Below are 23,310 nucleotides of genomic sequence, written 5' to 3' on the forward strand. Positions count from 1 at the left end.
AGCATGGAAGAAATCATCATTTGAACAAATACAGACAGTGTCAGGTGGTAGAGTATTTCAATCTCTTATAGTACGAACATAGAAAGAGTAGCGGAAAGCATCGCTTTTAACCTTCTATTGCATGGCGTCCCATATTTGGCACATACCAGTTACCATTCTTTTTCGCGTGTGTGAGATTCCGAGTTGAGAATGTGATACCATCAGAGTAAATCTCATAGTTATGCGCACTTATTATGGGCAAGTGCTGCCATCTCTTGAGCGATACGCAAAACAGAGGTGAAGTAGATTTTGGGATGCAACGTGAAACTTGGAGGGGGCAAACACGAGCAATTGGTTTTTTTTTCTCTGAAAATTTCGACCGCAGAAGCATAGAAAAATTATTTTGGCATATTTTTTGGTCTCGTCAATTCAAGGCAGTTACTAGTTTTCTCAATTTTGCCTGCAACTACAGCAGAGAAACCGAAATCGGTGTGTGCCATATTTGGCACAGTATGAACTTGAAATACAAAATATGGTAACGTGCTGCCATCTGTTCAATAGCCCGAAGTTGCAGGTCACTCTATCACAAGATGGAATTTTGACGATCGGTACGGTAAGGGCGAATTGTCTACCAAACAGCCGCCTGAAAAGCGAAAAGGAACTGAAATGTAAAGGACGTGGTGCTTCAGAGGCACTCACAAACGCGATACATGACGTGGAGTTATCGTGTGCGCGTTGATACGATAACCGCGCAGTGACATTTCTGCCGAGCTTTGTTGGGAGAGATCCAGTCCAAAAGACTAAGCGATGGTTTACCTCCGCCAAGGTGTTTCGCGAAATTGATTGCCCCAGCGTAGTAAAGGTCCATAACAGGCACATGGGTGGTGTTGACCTGCTGCACTCACTGTTTGGACTTTACTGCATACATATCAGAGGTCGAAGAAATGGCACTTTCGAATTTTTACGCCTATGCTAGACTTATCGGTAGTAACAGCATGGGTCTTGTACAGGAGGGTGCAGGAGCAGCTTAGGAGGAGACAAGTACTACCGCTGGCTCATTTAAAAGCAGAAATTGCAGAATGCCTTACCTCGCATAACAAATGCCTACCCAACTAGCGACCAGGAAGGACTTCTAGTCAGGACATCGAATTCCAGGTTCAAGTCAAAAAAGCACAGGGACCAGAGGCCGCAATGCCACCCAAAGACGACCGATCTGACCAAGTCGGCCACTGGCCAGAATTTGACGAGAAGAAACAAAGATGTAAGCGGCCACCTTGCACAAACAAGTCGTTGGTAAGATAGAGGAAGTGCAACATTCATCTGTGCCTGAACGCAGCAAACAACTGTTTCATTTCATTCCCCACATCGCACTAAAAAGACCACCGTCCGTGAAGGTTTGTTTTCCGCCCATGGCAGCAAGAGCGCTCAGCCATCTTCATGGTGTGCCATATTTGGCACAAAGCTTTATCTTTATTATTACAGTCGTGTTTGCTCATTCAATCAATAATGAAAGCTGAAAAAATGACTTTTCATAATTCATGCAATAGAGCGTCAAAAGGAATCTCACATATTTTTAATTTGTGATCTCGCCTTTGAGAAACATGTGGGCGGCTGAAAATACAATTACCTGGCTATCCCCGCATTAGAGTGGTATATGTTATGAAGAAATTTTAATCTGAGGTTTCGGCGACGGTGTTCGAGAAGATGCGAATTTAATGCCTTTTTGCTTTCTGTCATGCTAAGCATCCTGTCATAATTGCCAAGGACAAACCGAACTGCCCTGTTCTGCACTTTTTCTCGTTTATCTACAAGTTCTGTAGTATATGGATCCCAGCAAACACTAGCATACTCTAGTGTACTGCGCACATGTGTGAAATACAGTTGCTCCCTAAGTTTCTGTGGCAAGCTACTAAAGATACGTTTCAAGAAACCTAATGCTCCGACAGCCTTGTTCCTAACATGAGTAACGTGTCTGTTCCACCTTAGATCAGCAGAAAAAAATACACCGAAGTATTCATATTCTGACACTTGTTCAAGAGTAGCATTATTTATAGTGTTACGCTTGCTGTCATATGAGCGCTTCCCGGTAAAGGTGACGTGGACACTTTTTTGCTCATTCAGTGACATTTTCCATTTTTCACACCATGTGGCAATCAAATCCAAATCATATTGTAGTGCTTGTTGGTCAGATTCGCTGTTGATGACCTTATATACTATACAGTCATCTGCAAACATTCTAAATATTTATTTATTTATTTACGTGTACCTTACAGGCCTTCGAGAAGGCATAGTGTAAGGGGGAAATACGGTAACATATTAGTATGGAATCGGGAAAGAAATAAACATCAGCATAATGAAAGGAGTGCACACAGAACATGGAAAATTAATACATTAGCAAATACAATATGTAGAGCAATAACAATAAATGTTAAGCAACAATATAATAGCATAATAACATTGTAAACGTTTTTACATGTTATACAGTAGTAAATATTGTAATAAAATTGGGAGCGCTGAAATTCTTTAACTTGTAGAAAAAAATGCAAGTACATTACAAAAGACATGACGTGTTTAGACGGTTGAAACGGCATATTGATTGCTTAGCAGATTGCGAAACGCAGTGTGTTTAGATTGGCATGCAATGGTATCTGGTAGTGCGTTCCATAAACGGACCGCACGGGGCAAAGTTGAAAAATTAAAAGCGTTGTGTGTTGCCATAAATTCGGGTGTAGCTGAACTGATTGTTCAGTCGTTGTGACGTCGAGGATGCTTCTTTCAGGTTTGATAAGGTTAGGCCAACTGTGTGAACAAATCTGTGAAATAATAATCATACAGAAGATGATATATTGTTCGGCAAGTCGTTAATGTAAATTAAAAAGAGAAGAGGCCCAAGTAAACTGCCTTGAGGTACACCAGAGGTGACGTCAAAGAGGCCAGAGGAAAAGTTAGCAACAACAGTGAACTGTTCGCGATTAGTAAGAAAATTACGAATCCATGATAGGGTTAGTGAGTTGAGTTTAATTGCTGAGAGCTTTGATATCGGGTGACTATGGGCTACACGATCGAATGCTTTCGAGAAATCCAAAAAGATGCAGTCAATTTGTTTATTACTGTTCATATGAAAGTGCAAGTCTGACGTGAATTCTAGTAGTTGGGTTTCGCAAGAAAATCCTTTTTGGAAACCATGCTGTAAATGATGATGTAATGCCTGAAGTGGTGCCATGAATGTGACATCTGGGGAACCCCAGAAGTCACAGGTACGTATTCAGAGGAACATCCGTTGAGAGCCACAGACATCTGTCTTGAGCGAAGATACTCGGCAATACATGCGATAACCTTCTCATCCAATTTGTAAAGTAAAAGTTTAGCGATCAGTAGGCTATGCGTAACGACGTCAAAAGCTTTTTTGAAATACAGAAATATACAATCAACAATTTGTTTCTTGTCGACTGCTGAGACTAGCTCATGAGTGAATGCAACCAATTGTGTCGTACACGAAAAACCCTGCCGAAACCCATGCTGACTAGGATGAAGAAGGTTATTGTTATCAAGATGAGACGTGATGCAGGTATACACATGTGCCATAACCTTACATACATAAAATGCTAGTTAAGGATACTGGTCCGTAATTCTCAACTCTGTTCCTCTGTCCACTCTTATGAATTGGCACCACTCGCGCTAGTTTCCAATCACCAGGAACAACGCTGTTATTTAAGAAATTTTGAAATAAGCGACAGAAGTACAAAGATGCCCGAGCAATTTATAAGGAATGATGTAGGGATATCATCCGGACCACACACTTTTGTTCGTTTCAAACTCTGTAATAATCACTCGATGCTCGTCACACTAAATACAACCTCAGACATTTCGCCGACTCCGACCGGAAAATCAACTCTATTAACCCCCCTAATGTTTGAATGAGTAGACTGAAATACTGATGAAAGGTATTAAACAAAAATGTCGACCTTACTTGACGCAAGCGATAGTAAATAGCTTGACAATTTCCGCTCAAGCTCGGGCCATCTTCTGAGCGGCAACACTAGCGCGCGACCACACATCAGCCATAACGGCGGTGACTGAGCGAATCGCGACAGCACGTCGACTTGGCGTTGACCTATTGAAACCCATGCGCCTGATGTTCACCTCTTCGTCGGGCTCAAAGAACGGCGGGCAGATTCCGATGGCGCTCGCCCGCCCTCGCGGTCCGGGCAGGCTGCCTCCTCCGGTTCCTCTGTGATTAACACGTTTGTTAGAATATGGTGCGCAAAAGCTCCGTCAACGAGTGTGCTTACCTGGCTGCATCACGGCGGGCGTTATACACGTCTTTCTTCCACACGCCGCGCCATTGGGCTGCAGTTTTCACTGCCGGGCCCTCAGCGTTCAGCAAGGCAATCACTTGCTGCGAGAGCTCCTCCTTGCGCGCCGCCGTCAGCTGTTGACCCAGCACACACGACGCCTTCGCAAGGTAGGGGTGCTCTTCAACAAATGACACGAGTATATCGCGTTGCCTCGCTGAAACATGAGGACCCAGCAGCCTAACCTTCAGCGAGGACATCGTTTTGGATCCGCGGCGCGCAAACTGGCAAGTCCAAAACGTAAACAAAGCGAGGCAACTTGTTTGCATAGCGTATGGCACACCACCTAGCGACTAAATAAGAAAACAACACAAATAAACTTACAACTCCCAGTAGCGGTCTGCGCCGCAAGCTCACATTTATTACTGAAAATATATTTGCAAGTGTTCTGTAGAAACCAATGTTTTTTTATCAAACCAGCAACATCCTTTAATTGCTATACCGTCCCCCAAGTACAAACAAAAATGATGACGTGATCTTCCGGCAGACCGCCGCTCGTTGATTGGTTCCCCTCACGCCGCCCCGTTCCACTCTTTCTCCGAGTTACGTAATCCAGACGTAACAGCCAAAAGGAACCGGTTCCCAAAGGAACCGTTACAGAATACGGCCCCAGATGGTCGATCAACGCGGCGTTCGGCGCAGCAACGAAACGTGCGCCTGAGCAAGCGGAGCGAACCGAAGAACTCGGTATCTCGGAAGGGGAAATGATGCACGCCAGCCAAACGTCGTGATCGGCACGGGCAGAGAGATAGACAGATGGCGATCTAAAGAAAGGAAGGACGCTTGATTCTGCAGAGGGACCAAGGCGAAGCGTTGTCAGGGGTGCGATCGCGCAAACAGCTCGCTTTTCCGTTCGTTCGGTCTGGCTGCGACGTCACAAAGTAGGCCGTCCGCAAGATTTGTGAGAACGGGAGGGAGAGCACAGCCAATAAACGAGCGAGCCCAGCCCCGGAAGTTTGCGTCACCAGTTTGAGCTTCGATCGGGGACGATACATTAAGTGCAGAATGTTTGCGATGCTTTAATAATTAAACACGTAATATAAGAAAAAGATTCTTACTGTTGCAACATATAATCTGCCTCGGAAATCTCATGCGAGAGCAGAAAACTAATTTAAGCGGCATATATTTTGGTTTAGTCCGCTAGGTGGTATCGCACACGTCAAAACAAATTGGCGGGAGCGCGCAGTTCAATTGCAAAATCGCTGTTCGTCAGTTGCCAAAATGTCGTCGCACAAGAACGTCAAGCTTGGCCCTCACGTGTCGCCACACCAACGTGAACTGTTGGTGGCGTTTATGGAGGGCCATCCCTATCTTGTGCGGGCATCGTGTGCACTCACACCGGAGTGCACGGTGGAGCGGAGGCGGCAGCTTTGGAGTGAGCTCGCCGCCCTGCTGAACACTGAGGGCCCGGCCGCCAAGACAGCCGAACAGTGGCAGGTCTTTTGGCGGAAAGAAGTATTTCTTTCGCGCCGAGATGCCGCCACAGCTTCCGCAAGTCAAAGGTGAGGTCGAGGAGCGGTTCTGTTGCTCTCGATATTTACAATGCTGTCCGTAATTGCAGCGGCACGGGTGGTGGCCGTCTGCCCGGCCTTCGTGGCCGCATCATCGCCCTAGTGGGCACCTCCACGGTGACCGGAGTGTGCGAGGCTTTTTACCAACCACTCGACGAGGTAAGCCATTGACAAACGCACCAAAAAAACGGGAGGACGCGGCAGTAATTTACAGTAGTTGCGCCGCGTATACTGCATCGCGTAAGCAATGTTATACCCCAGTCACGCAGGCCGCTTCCTTCGCAATCGCGCCCAGTTTAGATGGAATTTCTCGACAGCCACTGGCTCCTTTCTTCATTCCGCGAAGGAGGCAATAGAAATAGAGAAATTTAGCCCCGATCGGGATCGATTCAGATCAAAAGTGCCTGCGTGACACTGGTATAACAGAAATAGTTTTTCTTCCTTTATGTGCATGTGTTTGCTGCTGGCATGCACAAGATGGTTTACTACTGGGATTTCAAGAGATTTTTTTCTGCTGTCATAACTCTATGTTAGTGCATATTGGGAGGAGCAGATTACGCAAACTTGACAAAACTGCTTCTTCGCATTTTATACATAATTCAGCCCGCCATGGAGGTGACCGTGGAATCTGTGGGCACCACCGCAGGAACCAGTGGCCTTTCACGTGAAGGTAAGCTTTTGCTCTTCCCTGTTGCCTTCCTGTTTGTGGAATCTGTTTCGTATATAAGGAACGCAAACTATTTCTACTCTAACCGTTGAGTGAATGTACCCTCTATAACCAATATAGGAGCACTGCAGCAGCCAGGAGTGGGCCCTGTTGAGCCACTGCCCCGAAGCCCTCCAGCCACTGCACAGCCTGCAGCTGGCCCTGGCGGAGTGAGAACCAGTAAGTGAAAAGGAAATATCCTGCAATGTCACAGCTTGAATGCACTGGACGTAATGTAGTTGTGTGTTTAGTTCATTAAAAAGTGGTACTTTTTCCAGGCTACCAACCCCGGGTGCAGCGCCGGTCGCGAGGCCCTCGTCGGGCGTCCCACCGGGACGCCTTGGTCGAACGGCTCGCGGATGACTAGGCCAGGACCGTCGCACAGAACGACGAGACAAACGAAGTGCGTGTGCCCTTGCCTGCTTTATATGGTGGAGCGTAATAGAATGACAGTAGACAGGTGTAACATTTTTTTAGCAATTTGATGAGCTGCACAGGTCACTAACTCACATACATGGCTAACACGTGTTTCAATAGCTGAACTGAAAAAAAAAGACTAAGGGAGACGGACGAGAACATCATCATACATTACGTACATGGTCATAAACACGGTCACTTGCAATCATTAACACAATGTAACAGCTTCAAACACAGTAATCACTGCCATTAGCATTTCTGCAACAGGCAATAACTGGGTGGACTAGACAACAGGGACACTTGCAATCAATCACACAATAACAGCTTCACACATTCCTATTTCCACTGAAGCTCTTTCTTTTGAGCAGTTTCATAGACATGGCAAGTTGCCTGTAATTAAATCACTCGTTTTAGAACACTGCCTCATATGACTTACTCGTTTCAAACCTTGGCCGCCCACCTTCAAGTATTACCTAATGAATTTTTCCGCATATGCTGTAATTGCACCACACACATCGGATTGCGCATGCTGATTGTGATAGTTCTCCCCCATCACACAAAAATATTCATGTCTGAAACATTTTTCCCAAGGCAGCGGCGTAAATTGAGTGGCATATGTAAAACACCTAAAATGCTCTGGGCCCTTCATCTTCATAATTATTTGCAAAGGCGGCAGCTAACTCACAGTTCAAATTTAGCTTGCACATCGCCGTAAAGTTTCCTTTATTTTGACGCACTTAAAAACACTATAGCTTGCATAGTTCATTGAGGACGATGGAGAACACAAACCTCAATAAACTATTGAAACATAAAAAAGGAGAACACTGTTAATTAATGAGTTGCAATGGTTGTAATTAAGGCAGTAAGAGGAAAACTTTGCCACACAATACACTCAGGACTGTGGCTATTTCCACAAAGTTTGAAGTTGCTAACTTGTTCTGGAAAGCTGGGAAACATCACATATAATGGCAGTGCGACAGCTTGCAATGCTTGAATAACAATTTATATACAGGGTCCAATACATGCTTTTGCAACAAAATGCAACATAGGGCCTAGCATTCTTTGCTACAGTGATACATGTCAAGGTCGCTTGCTCATTTGCAATCCCAAACTTATTGCTATGCCATCTGTTAACTTTCCGGCGGCTCGACAGCATAAAAGTACATATGGTATTGATATTTCTTTGCACAACTACATGAAAACCAACAACAAAAAACAGATACAATGGTGCAGACAGACAACAACATAGGAAGTGTTTGTCCTTGTCCCCATAACTAATGAACATATGGTAATCTGAATGAGCATACATGCAGTTGAGCGCTTTTATACCTAAAGTGCTTGGGACCACCGAAATCATCCGTTTTACAGCTCACTTTGTAAACATTGTGCACAGCACGCCTCACTAGGAACCGACCGAACATAATTACTCTTTCGTTATGCAGGTCACTTTGCTGTAGAGGTGCTTGACCGATTGTGCGGGAATGGATGCTGATGTAATGATTTATTTCTAGCTCCTGCGTGGTATCCGCCAGGGCGTAGACCGGCTGGCTGCAGCTACTGAGCGGGTCGTGGCTGCTGTGGAGCGGCAGGCCGACCAAGTAGCGGAGGCACTGCGGCCAGTGGGGCAGCTTTCGCAGCTCTTGGGCCAGCTGATGCAGGAGGCAGTGGCTGCAAGGAGGGAATAGGCGATTTGAAGTTTTACTATTTATTACTTGTATTTTTTGTATTATTCATTATTATTCGTTCATTATTATTCGTTCATTATAACTTTGATCTTGTTTTGTACATTTGAAGTTTTATTATTTATTACTTGTATTTTTTTGTATTATTCATTATTATTCGTTCATTATAACTTTGATCTTGTTTTGCACATTTGAAGTTTTATTATTTATTACTTGTATTTTTTTGTATTATTCATTATTATTCGTTCATTATTATTCGTTCATTATAACTTTGATCTTGTTTTGTGCATTTGAAGTTTTATTATTTATTACTTGTATTTTTTGTATTATTCATTCATTATAACTTTGATCTTGTTTTGTACATTTGAAGTTATATTATTTATTACTTGTATTTTTCGTATTATTCATTATTATTCGTTCATTATAACTTTGATCTTGTTTTGTACATTTAAATATTTTTTTAGTGATCTAAACTTTGAGATGTTACTCGAAGGTAGCAGAAATTAAATAGTTACCTTATTTCCGTTATGTGCACAAAAATTGCATACTATTTTTGTAACTTTATTGTTAGTATGTTTTAGTATTTTTTAGCAAGTATCATTAATATGTTTAGGGTGTTTCAGTCATATGAGTTAGGTGGCAGTCATGCTAGCGTTGCTCTTTCTGTACTCTGTGTTGTTGCACTGAGGTCCAATTTTTTTTCTTGCAAGGTTCCATATCCAGTGTCTACCTGAAATCACTAGATGGCTGCTTTAGAATTGTGTTACACATTACATATAGTGAAGCTAACTCTTGATTTGGCGCCTGACGGGGATTCTCCAGCTAACAGCTGATGCCTTGTACGCGGAGAAAAACAGTATTAGTCATATTGTTTTCAACTAGGTCATGTTATTCCTGCCATTTATATCGAAGTACAGAATGCGTCAGGCTTGCATGATGCTTTTTATTTGTATGCTTACCACTTTTATAATGAGAGGGTAATAAGTGTTACATGAAGCACTCCTGGCTAGCCACATAGGCTCCTGCTGTGATATTTTTTTGCTACTACTTCCATGTAACTTTATATATGCTAAGCTACAGCTATGGAGTGCATTACTGTACCTGATACTGAAAAGCAGTTCAAGGTGCTGTGATATGTGACATACACACGTCCTGCAGGCTTCCTGCTACAGCAGCACGTTAGTCCAGCTCATTCTGACATATTTCGTCACTGTTACTACTTCAGATATGTTTTATATGGGGTGTATCTGAATGCAGAACATGTAGCGGCTGACATTTATCTGTATTTTTTTGTGACACGAGGATGTTTACAAAGTTGAAACCATGGAGTACATTAAAGTAATACCATTTCCTTGAGCTACACCATGTCTTGGCTTTACTCCATGCTGGCTGAATATCCTACATGAACAATGTGCCCGTTGCAGTGTGAAATGAAATGTTCTTGTGACGTTTCAATCTAGCTACCCAGCTGGCTACAGGGGTGGACAAAAATGTCGAAATGGCACGACATGTCTTCGTGCAAAACCTACCTCTGTCTGTTTTGTTTTCAAAATTCCCTGTTATAACAGAGTGTCATTTTGTATTTTGTGTTTCTAGTTATTTAAGAATAAAATTACAAAAGAAAAAAAGAACCCGGAAAAAAGATGCAGCAGCACACCCGCTCAGGTGCTTGTGCTGTTTTTTGTATTCTCCTTGAATTTGCGTTCCCATCAGGAACTAAGTTGCCCAGCAACACTTTTTTAACGTCTCTTCCACTGTTTCTAAACCTTTTGTTACTGTGACACACCCTGTGAAAATCCGCAATGGAGATTTCAGTATTAATTAAAACAAATATTTTTGAAAATGCCTTGCATCCTTTTTATCAAGGGCGACCATTTCAATTTTTCAATGGCATTATGAGGTTTGCCTTTTCACGCCGATGTTGGAGAACTCACCTGGCTTTACGGTTGAGCCGCGCGACGAGGCTGCTGTTGCTGCCTCAGCCGACGATGCAGCACACGCAGGTGAGTGGTACGCCAGCTAGGGGCCGCAGAGAACAGGTTGACAACCTGGCTCCTCATCTGCTTCGCCCTCATCAGCAGCTCTCTGGGCGTTTCTTGCCGGCAGGTGTGGTGCCCTTGAGACACAGGCAAGCCCTGTTGCAGCGGTGGCTGGTTGTCATCAGCCTCCTCATCACTGTCCTGCAGCTCCGGCTCCCCTGCCTTCAAAGCAATGTTGTGGAGAGCGGCGCAGGCTGCCACGATTGTGGCTGCATCCTTGGGCTCATAAAGGAGTGTCCGGTACCTTTGAAGGCACCGGAACCTTGCCTTCAAGACGCCAATAGCCCTCTCCACAACGTTCCTCATGGAGGCATGGGCCTGGTTGTAGCGCCCCTCCGGAGTGTCAATGCCTGGATGGCCTGGCACAGGAGTCAGCAGCCATGGCTCAAGAGGGTAGCCCGAGTCTCCTGCATGTTGGAAACATAACTGTGTAATATACTTCACTGATTGCAACATGTCTGCAGCACTCACCAAGCACCCATTCTCCACGTCGCAGGTTACGTGTGAGGCGGCCTAACAGTGGTGAGTGCCTCCACACGTAGGAGTCATGGCACGATCCGGGGAAACGGGGATCGATGTCCACGATGCGCATATGGGCATCACACACCTGGAGGGCAGAACAAACGGGCGGAAAATGGTTCAGAATAAGCAATTTGAGCTGGAATATTCTCATATTTCACGTCATGCTGACAGATAAATAGTCTGAATGAAATCTTTTTGCAACAACATGATTTCATAATTCTTTCCCAGACACAGCTGCATTCTTTCTCACATTAGTAAAAAGCAATCTCCGAAATAGTCTTCTTTAATTATTGCAAGAAATGTGCAAAAAGCTACATTCACGAGACATTTGTGAATTAACGCTCATCATAGCCGCCTTGGTTGTTCAATGCGTACTCTTATACCCGTACCGCAAGGGCACTATCGATCAATTTGATTCCGTTCGAAATTATCAACCGCGATTACCTGCCTCCCGCAGCTTAAGCAAATGAGTCAATCTGGACCGAGAAATTAAATTCCGAACGGGTTCGATCACGATCGATATTGCTTTACGTGGTACCCGTATTGTACACACTACGACGGCATTACATAAAACCGATAACCTAATAAAAGATGAGAGCGTGCAAAAAAAATGTCAGATCGTGAGTACTTACGATCATGGTATTCAAGGCGTAGAAGCCCTTTCTTGACATGAAGCCCGCGGTCTCGCCCGGGCTGAGTCCTTCGGGCTGTTTGATCGCTATGAGCGTCCCGTCGACGCAGGCCACTACACCGGGAATGCGGCCCCGAACCGCAAAGGCCGCCTTTGCAGTAGCCTTGCCGGCCGTTGACAACGGGAAGCTTACCCAGCCCTGTTGCCGGCCCACCACGGTTATTGCTTCCGCAACTGCGTGAATGCTTTCGCTCACGGAAGCTTGCCCCATCGATACGAATTCTTCGCTGCCGATGGATCTTTGGTAGCTCCCCGTCGCGAAGAAACGGAGAGCACAAAGCACCCTCTCTTGCGTCGTGATGCCACCGGTCCGAAGGCCACCGATGGCGTCTTCCAGTTGCTCGCAGAGCCAGCGCACAGTGCGCTTCGAGAGCCTGAAGTGGTCGCGGAACTCTTCCTCGGTAAGCTCGTCAAATGCGTCCCGAAAGATGCGTTGCCGAGGCTGCCCGAGCGACTCCAAAAGCGCGATAATAGGAGCGGCCATCGCGACTCGTGAGCACCAAACAAACCGCCGAACAATGAACGCGATTCTCTGAGCACAACGTGAAACGGCGAGCATTCTCGACAAATGCACTCGGATCAATCAAAATTAAAACAGCACTATTTATATTTATCACAGCGCAGGCGCAGCATTTAATTTCACTGTGATCACAGTTGTTTTCAATAATTAACATCGCTAAGGTTCGGCGATGGCGGATCGCGTTTTAATCTCGAAAAACTCGACCCCCGCCAGGGCCAGCCATGTTCGGCGAGCGACGACATTATGAGCAGACGACAGGCGCATCGTCTGCTACTAGCGCTGCTATGGCAACGGCCATTCATTCTTCGAAGCGAATGCCCTTGTCGACCGTTCCACGAAAGCGGCCGTTTCCCCTCGCTTTTGGAATGATTGACAGGAGTGTGACGTAAACGTATTTTGTGGTCCCGCCCCGGCGCAATGACGGCCGTGACGAAACGCGCGGGCGCCAACGAATCACGAGAGGGCAAGCGAGAGAACGGAAAAGCGAGCTGTTTGCGCGATCGCACCCCCTGGGAGAGAGTCCGAGCCGCGACAGCTCCTATGCGCGCGTGACGCGCCATCTGTCGGAGCAGCGCCCTACATGGAGAGGAGGGGTTCTTCTGTGTTTGCCGCAAGATGGCTCTGCGTGTGCGAAAAGCGCAGAAGAAATGCAGCGGAAACGCACTTCGCTACTCGTGTAATTGCGACTTCTGTAAGTTAGATGCTCATAATTACCGATATACACCGCAGTATAACTTTCCACGGCTCGTTTCGAAGGCAACACCGCATTCACTAGAGGCGCGTTTGTACCGCTTGGAAGCATCAAACTCGTGGCTGAGTGGTAGCGTTTCCGTCTCACACTACGGAGACCCTGGTTCGCATCCCACCCAGCCCATCTTGGAAGTTGCTTTTTATTTATGAAGTGCCTACCGTGATTTATCGCTCACGGTAAACGCCGCGGACGGCGACACCGACACCCGACGCCGACGACACCGGCTTTTCTGCGACACGAGCTCCTTAACGCTATCGCGTTAATATGCTAGCTTCCCCCGAAGGGCGAATTATTGACGGAGGGAGCAAGGCTTGCCGTGGCGCTTGAAACTCCTCGGGCGGCGTTCTAAGGATACGCGGGCCCCACATGTCTACGCAACGCCCTGCCAGCAGTCAGTCGTCTCACAACGCTGGCATGATTAGGACCCCGCCCCCCTCCATTTGCGATGGAGGCCTCGCATCTCAATGGGGTACGCGAAGAGACCGACAACAAGCCGTCGGCGTTAGGCAGCACAATGTTAGATAACGTTAGTACGGCGTCTCCTGACCATTCTTCTCAGATCAGTGCGCACACACAGTAGCTCAGCAGGAACTCTGCGGTGCTGACAGTATGTCGCATACAATGCTCATGCCAGCAGCAATGGAGGGAAACATGCCGGGCTCACTATTCCACCAAGCCGATGGAGCTGGTTCGCCACCAAACCGACATTGCTTCGTCGTCTTTGCATCCATGCGCACTCCCCGCCTCTGTACTGCCTCTGTAGCGGAATAGCACGGTGATGCCGACGACGGCACTAACGGTGATGGCCCGAACACGGCTCGAGGCTCCGTATAATCGCTGTTATAGTACAAATTGAGCTTATGGTTTCTTACTTTTGTCGTTTGGTTTGTCGAGATTCGCGAAAGAAATTTAAATTGCACTATTGTACTATTCTAATACCGTCGCTGAGTGAGTGGCTTTTAACATAAAAGCTAATCGTTATGCACATACTTTCTCCTTCTCAACAGGTTCCTGCCTATTACAACAGCAGTAAAGAATTCTATTTTGATCACGACAATGTGGACATCTCCGCCGGTGGCTACGCGCTGTGGAATGGAACGTGGTCACCGGGACAGGAGTGAGTACCCAACGTAAAGGATATTATACAAGGGGCAGGTCAGTCGTATACCAGCGCAGCGAGCATAGAAGAATTCTTCGCCTATTTCAATTCACCTTTGGTCCCACGAATGCCCGAGGGAGGTAGAACAGTCAGCACGCGGTAATAATCAGAAAGAGAGCACGCTCAAGAGAACGTCAGCTTCCTTTGAAAAAAATATCTGTGGAATGCGTTAATTACCATATCCATAAAAATTCAGGGCATTCAAATCTAAACTACCAGTAGTTTTAATAAACTACTTGTACCTACCCTAATTGTTGGTAAATATTTTGGCCTCATGCAATGCATTATTCAAGTTTTCAAGAAGCATCTCAGCTAACATTTGCTGTTTATTTAAAATATATAAAAGCAATAACATGGCTAAAACGTTTCTCTTGTGTAGGGGCTTCTGTACATTCCGGACGCTGCCATTATCCTTTTTTGATTTCAAAAGCATTGACATTTGTCCATCGCCGTACATGCGAAGCCTTCCATACAAGTTTAGCAATGCTGAAGTGATCAAGCATGCAAGCTGCATCTGTTTCCCAGCGACACGCGTTCTTTTCTCGGTTGCTTCTTAAAGGGGCCCTGGACCACTTTTTAACGAAGTGGGGAACGACATTTGAAGTGAAGATAGGCTATTTCAGAACCATTTTGCCGCAAAAAGTACTTCGATTCGTTCAGCAGAAGCGGAGCTATCGGCAATGAAACAAGGCCTCAGCCAACGTTACTAGACTAGCTTCAGTTGTAAAACTCCCCGCCCGCGCGCTTACAGCCGCTGTCGCCACTTCTGTGACAGCCGCCAGAGGGCAACGCTGTTCCATCGGGCTCCACTGCAGACGCTTCGTCACAGCCTTGAGCTCGTGCGGACGGGCCGCCGTTGGTGCGTGTTTCACGCTCGCTGGCGTTCCCCTTGTCCGAATTAGTGAGACCACGAGAAAGCGATATCCACCTACAGCAATAAGATTTATCGCACCAGTTCGTTAACACTGAAAGAAGGGTAAACTGCACGAAAGGAAGAAACGCATACAGCGAAGCGCAGAAGCTGCGTCTCTAAATGTCGTGTGTTTCTTCCTGTCGTCTTAACGTTTCGCGCAGTTTAGGCTCAGGAGCCTGAATATCTGGCCAAAGGGCGTGATTTTAGCATGATTTTCATCCCCACCGAAGCTTGCCACCACGCCAAAGAAGCGCTACAAAAAGAAAGATGAGGTCGGTCTTTGTACACACAAGGCACACACACACACACACACAAAAGAAGCCGGATTTTTCACTCCGTCAAGATGCTTAATCAGCGAAGCTGAAACGTGCGGCCCCTGTGCTTAGCACTGGGTTAATCCCGAGGGTTCATTAAAGTATTTCTCAGTTATGAGGTTACACACACAATCGGCTGCGAGAGAGAACGACGTCACTGATGGTATGCCCGCAGTGCGCAGTTGTCGCTTGCGTTCGATGTCTCGAGTTTGCTCAGCGGCGTGGTTAGCAGCCATCGCCTGCGATTTGCCGCTTGTGATTCTTTGAAATTAAATTTCTTAAAAATTAAATCTTTCCGTTACGTAAGACCATGAGTGGCTCATACTCCCTTAAGCAATGGCTCATGACCCCGTAAACGCGGCCTCCCCATTACGACAGAGGTGAAGCGAAATTCTACGCCGGAAAGATGAACGGCCATGCAGCCAGCTGTGCAAGACGACGACGAACGCGGGAGCAGTGGCACGAGCGCGTGCCGTTGATTTCGCAGAGTGTTCCCGGCCTTCTTTCGTTCGGAGCGTCCACTTTGTGATTCAGCCACAGGGATGCATGCTTCGCTGTCGGAACATTCCTAACGGAATCTAAACGCATGCCCTGCTAAATTCCTTTCTTTTTGTTTTTATTAATAAATTCATAATTACTCATTCAATATGACCTTTCTGATTTTATTTAACAGGTAATTCTGCGCTATTCAATGCTATTTCAATAGCTATTAGGAAATTTATGCTCCATAATAATTTCGAATAATAAACCCATTTCTTGGCCAATGCCCCATCGTGGGTAGGAGCCACACGCATCACAGGCTACAACTACAACAACTGTTCCCGGTCGGCACGAGGAATCGCTCTTTTTCACGCCGAGCGAAGCATCTCATTGTTGGGAGCACAGAAAAAGTGGTGCGCCAAACTGTTGACATCGTTCCGATAGCGGCCTATGCAGCCAGGTACACAACACGTCGGCATCGTCAGCTGATATTCTTAAGAAACTCGGCGAAGGCTACAGTTCCAAGGATGACATGCTTGCTGAAATTCACCGTCAACGACGAACTACAGAATACACCAACGCTGCACCGCGTGCTTAGTACGGCCCGCCCGCGTAGCCGGCTAGTGAGGAAGTGAAGCCGGGCGCGACTGCAGCGTCACGAAGGCGCGGGCGGGTGGCGGTTCCGCGCAACGGCGCCGAGTTTTAAAACTGAAGCTAGTCTAGTAACGTTGGCCTCAGCTGTGCTCCCCTTCCTCTTCCAATGCCTTGCACTGCGAAGCCTACGGCGGAGACGTCACCGTGGCGCCCAGTTCAAATTTCCGATTTGGTGCCTATGCCGCGCTAAACGTAAGCCAAACGCGGCTGTCCTCGCAGAGCCGCAATGCGCTTAGCCACTAGACTCGTGGCGGCACCTCGCGGCGGCCGCGGTGTAGCCGAGCGCAGCGACCAATAGCAGCCGCGTATTGGAGTGTGCTTTATGCCGAAATGAAGCACACAGAAAAAATTGGAGGACGCTTAAGCTTCGCCTTCAAGAGTGGAACGCGACAGCGTTCCCGTCGAACCGCCAAGGGGTGTAAGACAATGGGCTACAGGGCAGCCATCACTTACGAGGCGCCCCGCATCGGACGCGGTGAGCGTCGAGCCATATGGTCGAGCAATGCGGCGTTCGGCGCAGCAACGAAACGTGCGCCTTAGCAAGCGGAACGAACCAAAGAACTCGGTATCTCGGAGGGGGAAATGATGCACGCCAGCCAAACGTCGTGATCGGCACGGGCAGAGAGATAGACAGATAGTGATCTAAAGAAAGGAAGGACGCTTGACTCTGCAGAAGGAGCAAGGCGAAGCGTTGTCAGGGGAGAGAGAGTCCGGGCAACTACCCCCCTCGCACCGGTCCTTCCACAGCTCCAATGCGCGCGTGGCGCGCCATCTGTCGAGGCAGCGCCCTACATGGAGACGAGGGGGTCTTCTGTGTTTGCCGCAAGATGGCTCTGCGTGTGCGGAAAGCGCAGAAGAAATGCAGCGGAAACGCACTTCGCTACTCGTGTAATTGCGACTTCTGTAAGTTACATGTTCATAATTACCTAAATACACTGCAGTATAACTTTCCACGGCTCGTTTCGAAGGCAACACCGCATTCACTAGAGGCGCGTTTGTACCGCTTGGAAGCATCAAACTCGTGGCTGAGTGGTAGCGTCTCCGTCTCACACGCCGGAGACCCTGGTGCGATTCCCACCCAGCCCATCTTGGAAGTTGCTTTTTATTTATGAAGTGCCTGCCGTTATTTATCGCTCACGGTCAACGCCGCGGACGCCGACGACACCGGCTTTTCTGCGACACGAGCTCCTTAACGCTATCGCGTTAAAAAGCGAGGACCATGGGGTTTTTGAAACGAGAGCGTTTGAGAAAAAGGTGACTTCGCGCTCCACTGGCGAGCTCCACGGACCGCGTACGACAGCAGAACTTGGCTATGTTCACGACAGCGTATGCTCCCGGCGGACTATGTTATTTCACCAAGCCCGAGGGGTGGCTCAGGGCCCCTTTAAACATTACCTAGATGATGTTTGCGTCAATCATACAAGAGGTGACCACTCGCATTGTGTCCTGCGTGGAGTATAGCACTAGCAAGATGACAGCAGTGCTACCTCGCATACCATTCACGACCTTGGTTTTCGACTGAAAGACTGTGGTTTAAAGGGACACTAAAGGTTACTATTAAGTCAACGTGGACTGTTGAAATACCATCACAGAACGACAGAAAGCTGAGCCATCACAGAAACCTCGAAACGCTTGTTTCGTGCCAAGGAGAGACTTATTTTAAGAGAAAATGCGTTCTAAAGCATCCGCGTACCTCTAGCGCAGTTCAAATCGCCCGCCCTCCCATCGAGGAGCACTGCCATCATGGTCTCATAGTGACGTTGCGCCATCGGTGAGTAGAATGGCGTCCGCAGACGGCGCTACGGCTTTTCTGCGCAAAACGCAAACGCGCGGCCAGAAACTGAGCCAAGACAGAGCCGACAGCAGAGCGAAAGCGGGAGTATGGTGGCTAGCGGAAGGAGAAACGAATTACGTCCCACATTACGTCCCATGGCACACGGAGAGCCCGTTTTCGTTAAACTATAGGCTGCGGCGAGCTCGCAGCGTGGTCTGTGAGAAGTGACGAGCCTTTTCGCACTCGCAACAGCGCATAAAAAAGTGCGAATCGACGGAAAACTCGGCACAACCCAGATGTCGTTTCCCGCACCGCCACCAGGCGCCGTTACTATACCTCAAACTCCAGCGCAAGACGCCCATAAGCTTTTACTTCATTCTATGACGCAAAGTTCGACGCTCGTCGCAATGGACCCTGACACCGACAGATTGGCTCGCGATGGTGGGCTCAACTTTAGCGATTTGAGCACCGACGAGCGCGACCTGCTGCTGAGGGCTCGCACTGCCGGCGTCGTTGCATACTACGACGGCGGCCTCGACAGCGGCTCTCCGGAGCGGGAAAGCAACGAGGGTTTCCCACGACATCACATGGACGTGGCATTCTCGCTGCTTGTTCCAAATGAAAGTTTCGCGAGCCAGCACAACCCTCTCAGCACGACGCGATAACGAAAGTACTGAAACTCCAAAGCGTGCGCGGCGCAGAGTCGAGCGCGCAGAGTCGAGCGAAAACGAAACCTTTCGAACACCCGTATTACTGAAGGGTAACGTCAAAATGTTATTTTTTCTTAGAATCGAATAGACGTAGACAAGTAGCATTTTTTCCCGTCTTATAATCGAATGAAATGATATTTTTAATACGAGTAGTTGAGTATTAGTAACACAAATTATGAGGAGTCCTTTCGTCATCGGGCTAGTACCGGAATGTCGCTGGGGGGGTCTCAAATCGTGTCATGCATTTACCTCAATTTCTCGGTTACTAAAGCTCTGTTCGCGATTAAATTGACGCCTTAGACGTTCTAGAACATTGCTCTACCACTTTAACTTGAATTTCTGGTAACCTTTAGTGTCCCTTTAATAACATGTGAATCGTGTTACAGAGCTCATTCGTAAGATCATCATAAATTTATCCAAGCTTGATCAAGTAATGTGCAGGAATGTAGTGTCAAAAATCTGAAAAGCATGATACCAAATACGAACTGCTCCAGTAAAGTAGCAATCTCGTTGCACAAGTATGATACAATTTTACGCCATAGTAATGCATAATAATAATGCATTATAAGCCCTATATTCATAAATGTGCCTTAACTTGAAGACACGACTTGATTTGAAGTCCGGCTCAAGATAATGTCTGACGTGAACGCGCCTAGGAAAACGCAGCGAGAGTCTTAGACACGTTCCCTTCAGGCGTTCTCAAGAGCCGGGCTTGACAAAGCCAAGTCAAGGCTTCAAATTAAGCCGCATTCCCGAATACGTCCGGTTGCTGTCCTAGGTACCGAAGGTACCCAGTGCATACCAAGGTACTTGGGTAACTAGGCGTGTGGGTTCTTAATTTGAAATGAAGAAACGTCTTTGGCACGCTTCTGCTTGCAAGCGCGCAGTCAGTCATGTGCAGAGCAGCTTTTTAATGTTTAAGCGTAAGGATTGCTGTTTAGCTTGGAAATACGAATGGCGTAATACCGCGCCGCTCCCCACAGGGGCGTCTGCATCAGCAGGCGTTTGGTGTGTTGCGTCCCCACGTACCCGAGCACATATGGGTTCGACCCTCCCGCATGTAGCCGTGCGCGGCTTCGCCGTGCCTGGGGAAAGGGAAATCCTGGGGATTGAGCCGATGCTGGGTGTTTGGAAGTTTAAGGCTCCCCGGCGGAGCCAAAGACACCTCTATGGCTTCTGCTTCCCGTAGACAGCACCTCCACATTGGCCCGCCTGGAGGAAATCGGCAGTTGGCTTTTCCTGTCCTCCTCTTCGATCTTCGTCTTTCTCATTCACTTTTAATCTTTCCTGTCACCTCTTCACTACTACGCACTTCCAGCTTTTCCAAGCCGCAAGGGTTAACCCTGTGTGTGTAGCCAGTTTTGGATATAACATATTTGGTTATAGCAATGGCGCACAGTTGGCGCTCGCAGGACCTGTCTTTCCAGGTCTTGGAGCGTCTCCTTGGTGGGCTCCACGGTGTGTGGCTGGCGTTGCTGCCGAATAATTTGCCTCTACATATAGAAAACTCATTGCCCCTGCTCCCTGATGGCCGTCAAAAACGAGTGCGCACCGAAGAAGTTTGCAAGTTTTCTTGGCCGATAGATTGAGAATTTTCCACCATTTCATCTAGTACATTCAGAGAAAAAGAAAAGGCAGCGAGAATGGTGTCACCTTTTCTGTTTGCAAAGACACTTACTGGTGCTTTTGGCCCAGATTATAAAGTCTCCAAGTTGGCAAGCGGCCAAGTCCTTTTAGAACTCCGCGAAAATAAACAATACGAAAACCTCTATAATCTAGTGTCTGTCGGAAATCTTCCAGTGACGGTCACACCTCACCCCACAATGACCACCCGCGGAGTCGTTTCCTATGCTGATCTAATGGAGCTGACTGAAGCTGAACTACCGGAGTGCTGGAGCGATCAAAACGTGATCAATGTCAAGAGAACGAAGATGAGGCGCGATGACAAGGAGATCCAAACAAAGCAACTAATCCTAACTTTCGCATCAAATATGCTACCTGAGACCATTGAGGCTGGGCACATAAAGGTGCAAGTCAGACTGTACATCCCTAATCAGCCTATACTGCCAAAGTTTTGGCCACAGTTCACAGAGCTGCCGAGGCCGCCACACTTGCGCTAAATGTAGTGCCCAAGAACACCAATCTGACAATGACGAGAATCATCCACAATGCGTGAATTGTCATAGGGAGCACGCCGCGTTCTCCCGGCCGTGTCCATCATGGAAGAAAGAAAACGAAATAGTAACAATCAAAGTTAAGGAAAACGTATTCTTCAAAGACGCACGCAGGCGGGTAGCATACCTGCCAAAGAACAGCTTTGCCATAGTGGCGCCTCAGGGGGTAGCGCCATAACCGCCTCGGGGGCTGTCCGACCCACACCCAGGGAGGCGGCAGTGACGCCATCCCCCCCCCCCCCCCCCCCCGGCGGCTGCAGCTAGTGTTGCTCCACCGCCACAGCAGATGAGGCCATCTATCTCTGAAATTGTGGCCTCAAATGTTTCGTGTACGGAGACGAGGCCTTCACATCAAACGCAGCGCTCGCAAGAGCGCCTGTCCAGCGCCTCGCAAGAAGCGATGGACACAACCAGCCCCCCGGCGCCGCCAGCGCCTAAGGAGCGGCGAAATTCTCGCAATGGCTCCAAAAAAGAAAAACACCACATCACGGCGCCCGGAAAGGCTCTGTGAGCTAACTCCTTTTTCTTAAACACACAGCACCAAAACCACATTCAACGTGGATACCCAAATTGTACACTGGAATGTCAGAGGTCTCCTCCACAATCTCGGTGACAATAAAGAATTCCTACATAAATATAGTCCAAAGGTACTGTGTGTTCAACAAACACACCTCCAACATACGCAAAATGATTTCCTCCGACAGTGCTCTATATTTTGCAAAAACCACGATGACACTGTCGTGTCGTCCGGTAGTGTGACTATCAATAGTAGACAGAGGTGTTGCCTGCCGGGAATTAAATGTTCGTATACGCCCCTATAGAGGCAGCTGCTCTCCTAGGGTTGTTGTTTATCAAGCTAGTGACTATCAGCTCTGTATATATATTCTTCCGAATTACCAACTTCACAAAACCTTATTTCAAGTTTATGTAGATAAGGTCCGGTGCCATACATAGTTGTCGGCGACCTAAACGCACATAACAATTTCTGGGGAGACTCTCGTTGCGATGGGAGATGTCGCCTAATTGAAAACTTTCTCTTTTCCTCAGGAGCATGTATACTTAACAAGAAAGAGCCAACGTACTACCGTGTGGCAGATAACACGTACTCATCCATAGACTTAAGTGTAGTACAGAGTGCACTAATTCCGTATCTGGAGTGGTCCGTACTGAAGAACCCTTTTGGGAGCGACCACTTTCCAATTATTTGGAACTTAACAAAACAGGATGGTTGCTCGCCACATTTTCTGCGACGGAACGTGAACTCAGCCAACTGGGAACTGTTCCGAGAGCTGACATATTTAGACGGAGATGACGTTGTTGGTTTTAGTGTAGACGACGTTGTGGCATATCTAACAGGTTTCATTATTGACGCTGCAATTAAACGTATCCAGCAAGCAAACTAACGGACTGGCAAATAAGCGTTGCATCCCATGGTGGAACGACGAATGTCGGAAAGTACGAAAAGGTAAAAAATGAAGCTTGGAGATTGCTTCGCAATTCTCCAACCTCCGGAAACCTTACTAATTTCATACAAGCCAGGTCACAAGGCAGTAGAACACGTCGACATGCAAAGAGAAAAAGTTGGGATAGGTACATCTACACTATAAATTCGTACACTGATGAAATAAGAGTATGGAATGCAGTAAATAAGTTGAGAGGTCTGGAGTCACATCCCTTACCTTTAGTAAGTAGCCAAGGTGATAGTCTGGAAGATCAGGCGCATTGTCTAAGCGAGAATTTTCAGTATATCTCAAGTGCATCGCACTACACAAACATTTCTAAGACTCAAAGAACGCGAGGAGCGGCATCCCCTAAACCGCAAAGGTTCATCCCCCCGAGTGATGCTTACAATTGCCCATTTACTGTGGCGTGACTTAAGGCGTCTCTCACTTCATGCAACAACTCGGTGCCAGGTGGCGATCGTACCATATACTAAATGATTAGGCACTTACACGCTGA

The 23,310-nt window shown here is 47.3% G+C and overlaps 2 protein-coding genes across 3 annotated transcripts in view; one reads left to right on the top strand and one right to left on the bottom strand.

Moving 5' to 3' along the window:
- LOC135919478 (uncharacterized) overlaps positions 1 to 23,310 on the top strand; it is an 84,024-nt gene that overhangs the window by 36,682 nt on the left and 24,032 nt on the right. For both annotated transcript variants that reach the window (XM_065453314.2, XM_065453315.2), the window contains one exon: positions 14,181 to 14,290. In XM_065453314.2, coding sequence (XP_065309386.2) covers positions 14,181 to 14,290 — 110 coding nt within the window. The remainder of the gene's footprint in view (positions 1 to 14,180; positions 14,291 to 23,310) is intronic.
- LOC139057900 (putative nuclease HARBI1) lies at positions 8,509 to 12,821 on the bottom strand. Its single transcript, XM_070536686.1, has 4 exons — positions 11,844 to 12,821; positions 11,161 to 11,296; positions 10,585 to 11,096; positions 8,509 to 8,636 (listed from the first exon to the last, which is right to left on the bottom strand). The coding sequence occupies exons 1-3, from the start codon at positions 12,459 to 12,461 to the stop codon at positions 10,591 to 10,593; spliced, it is 1,260 nt and encodes a 419-aa protein (XP_070392787.1). The 5' UTR covers positions 12,462 to 12,821; the 3' UTR covers positions 8,509 to 8,636; positions 10,585 to 10,590.

Source organism: Dermacentor albipictus, chromosome 3 (assembly GCF_038994185.2).
Source record: "Dermacentor albipictus isolate Rhodes 1998 colony chromosome 3, USDA_Dalb.pri_finalv2, whole genome shotgun sequence".
NCBI lineage: Eukaryota > Metazoa > Arthropoda > Arachnida > Ixodida > Ixodidae > Dermacentor > Dermacentor albipictus.

Excerpts from the sequence above, each read along its gene's own strand:
- LOC139057900 (XM_070536686.1), bottom strand. The coding sequence starts at position 12,461 with ATGCTCGCCGTTTCACGTTGTGCTCAGAGAATCGCGTTCATTGTTCGG. Across the intron at positions 11,297-11,843 it reads ACGCCTTGAATACCATGATC|GTGTGTGATGCCCATATGCG; the intron begins GTAAGTACTCAC and ends TCTGCCCTCCAG. Across the intron at positions 11,097-11,160 it reads ACGTGGAGAATGGGTGCTTG|GAGACTCGGGCTACCCTCTT; the intron begins GTGAGTGCTGCA and ends TCCAACATGCAG.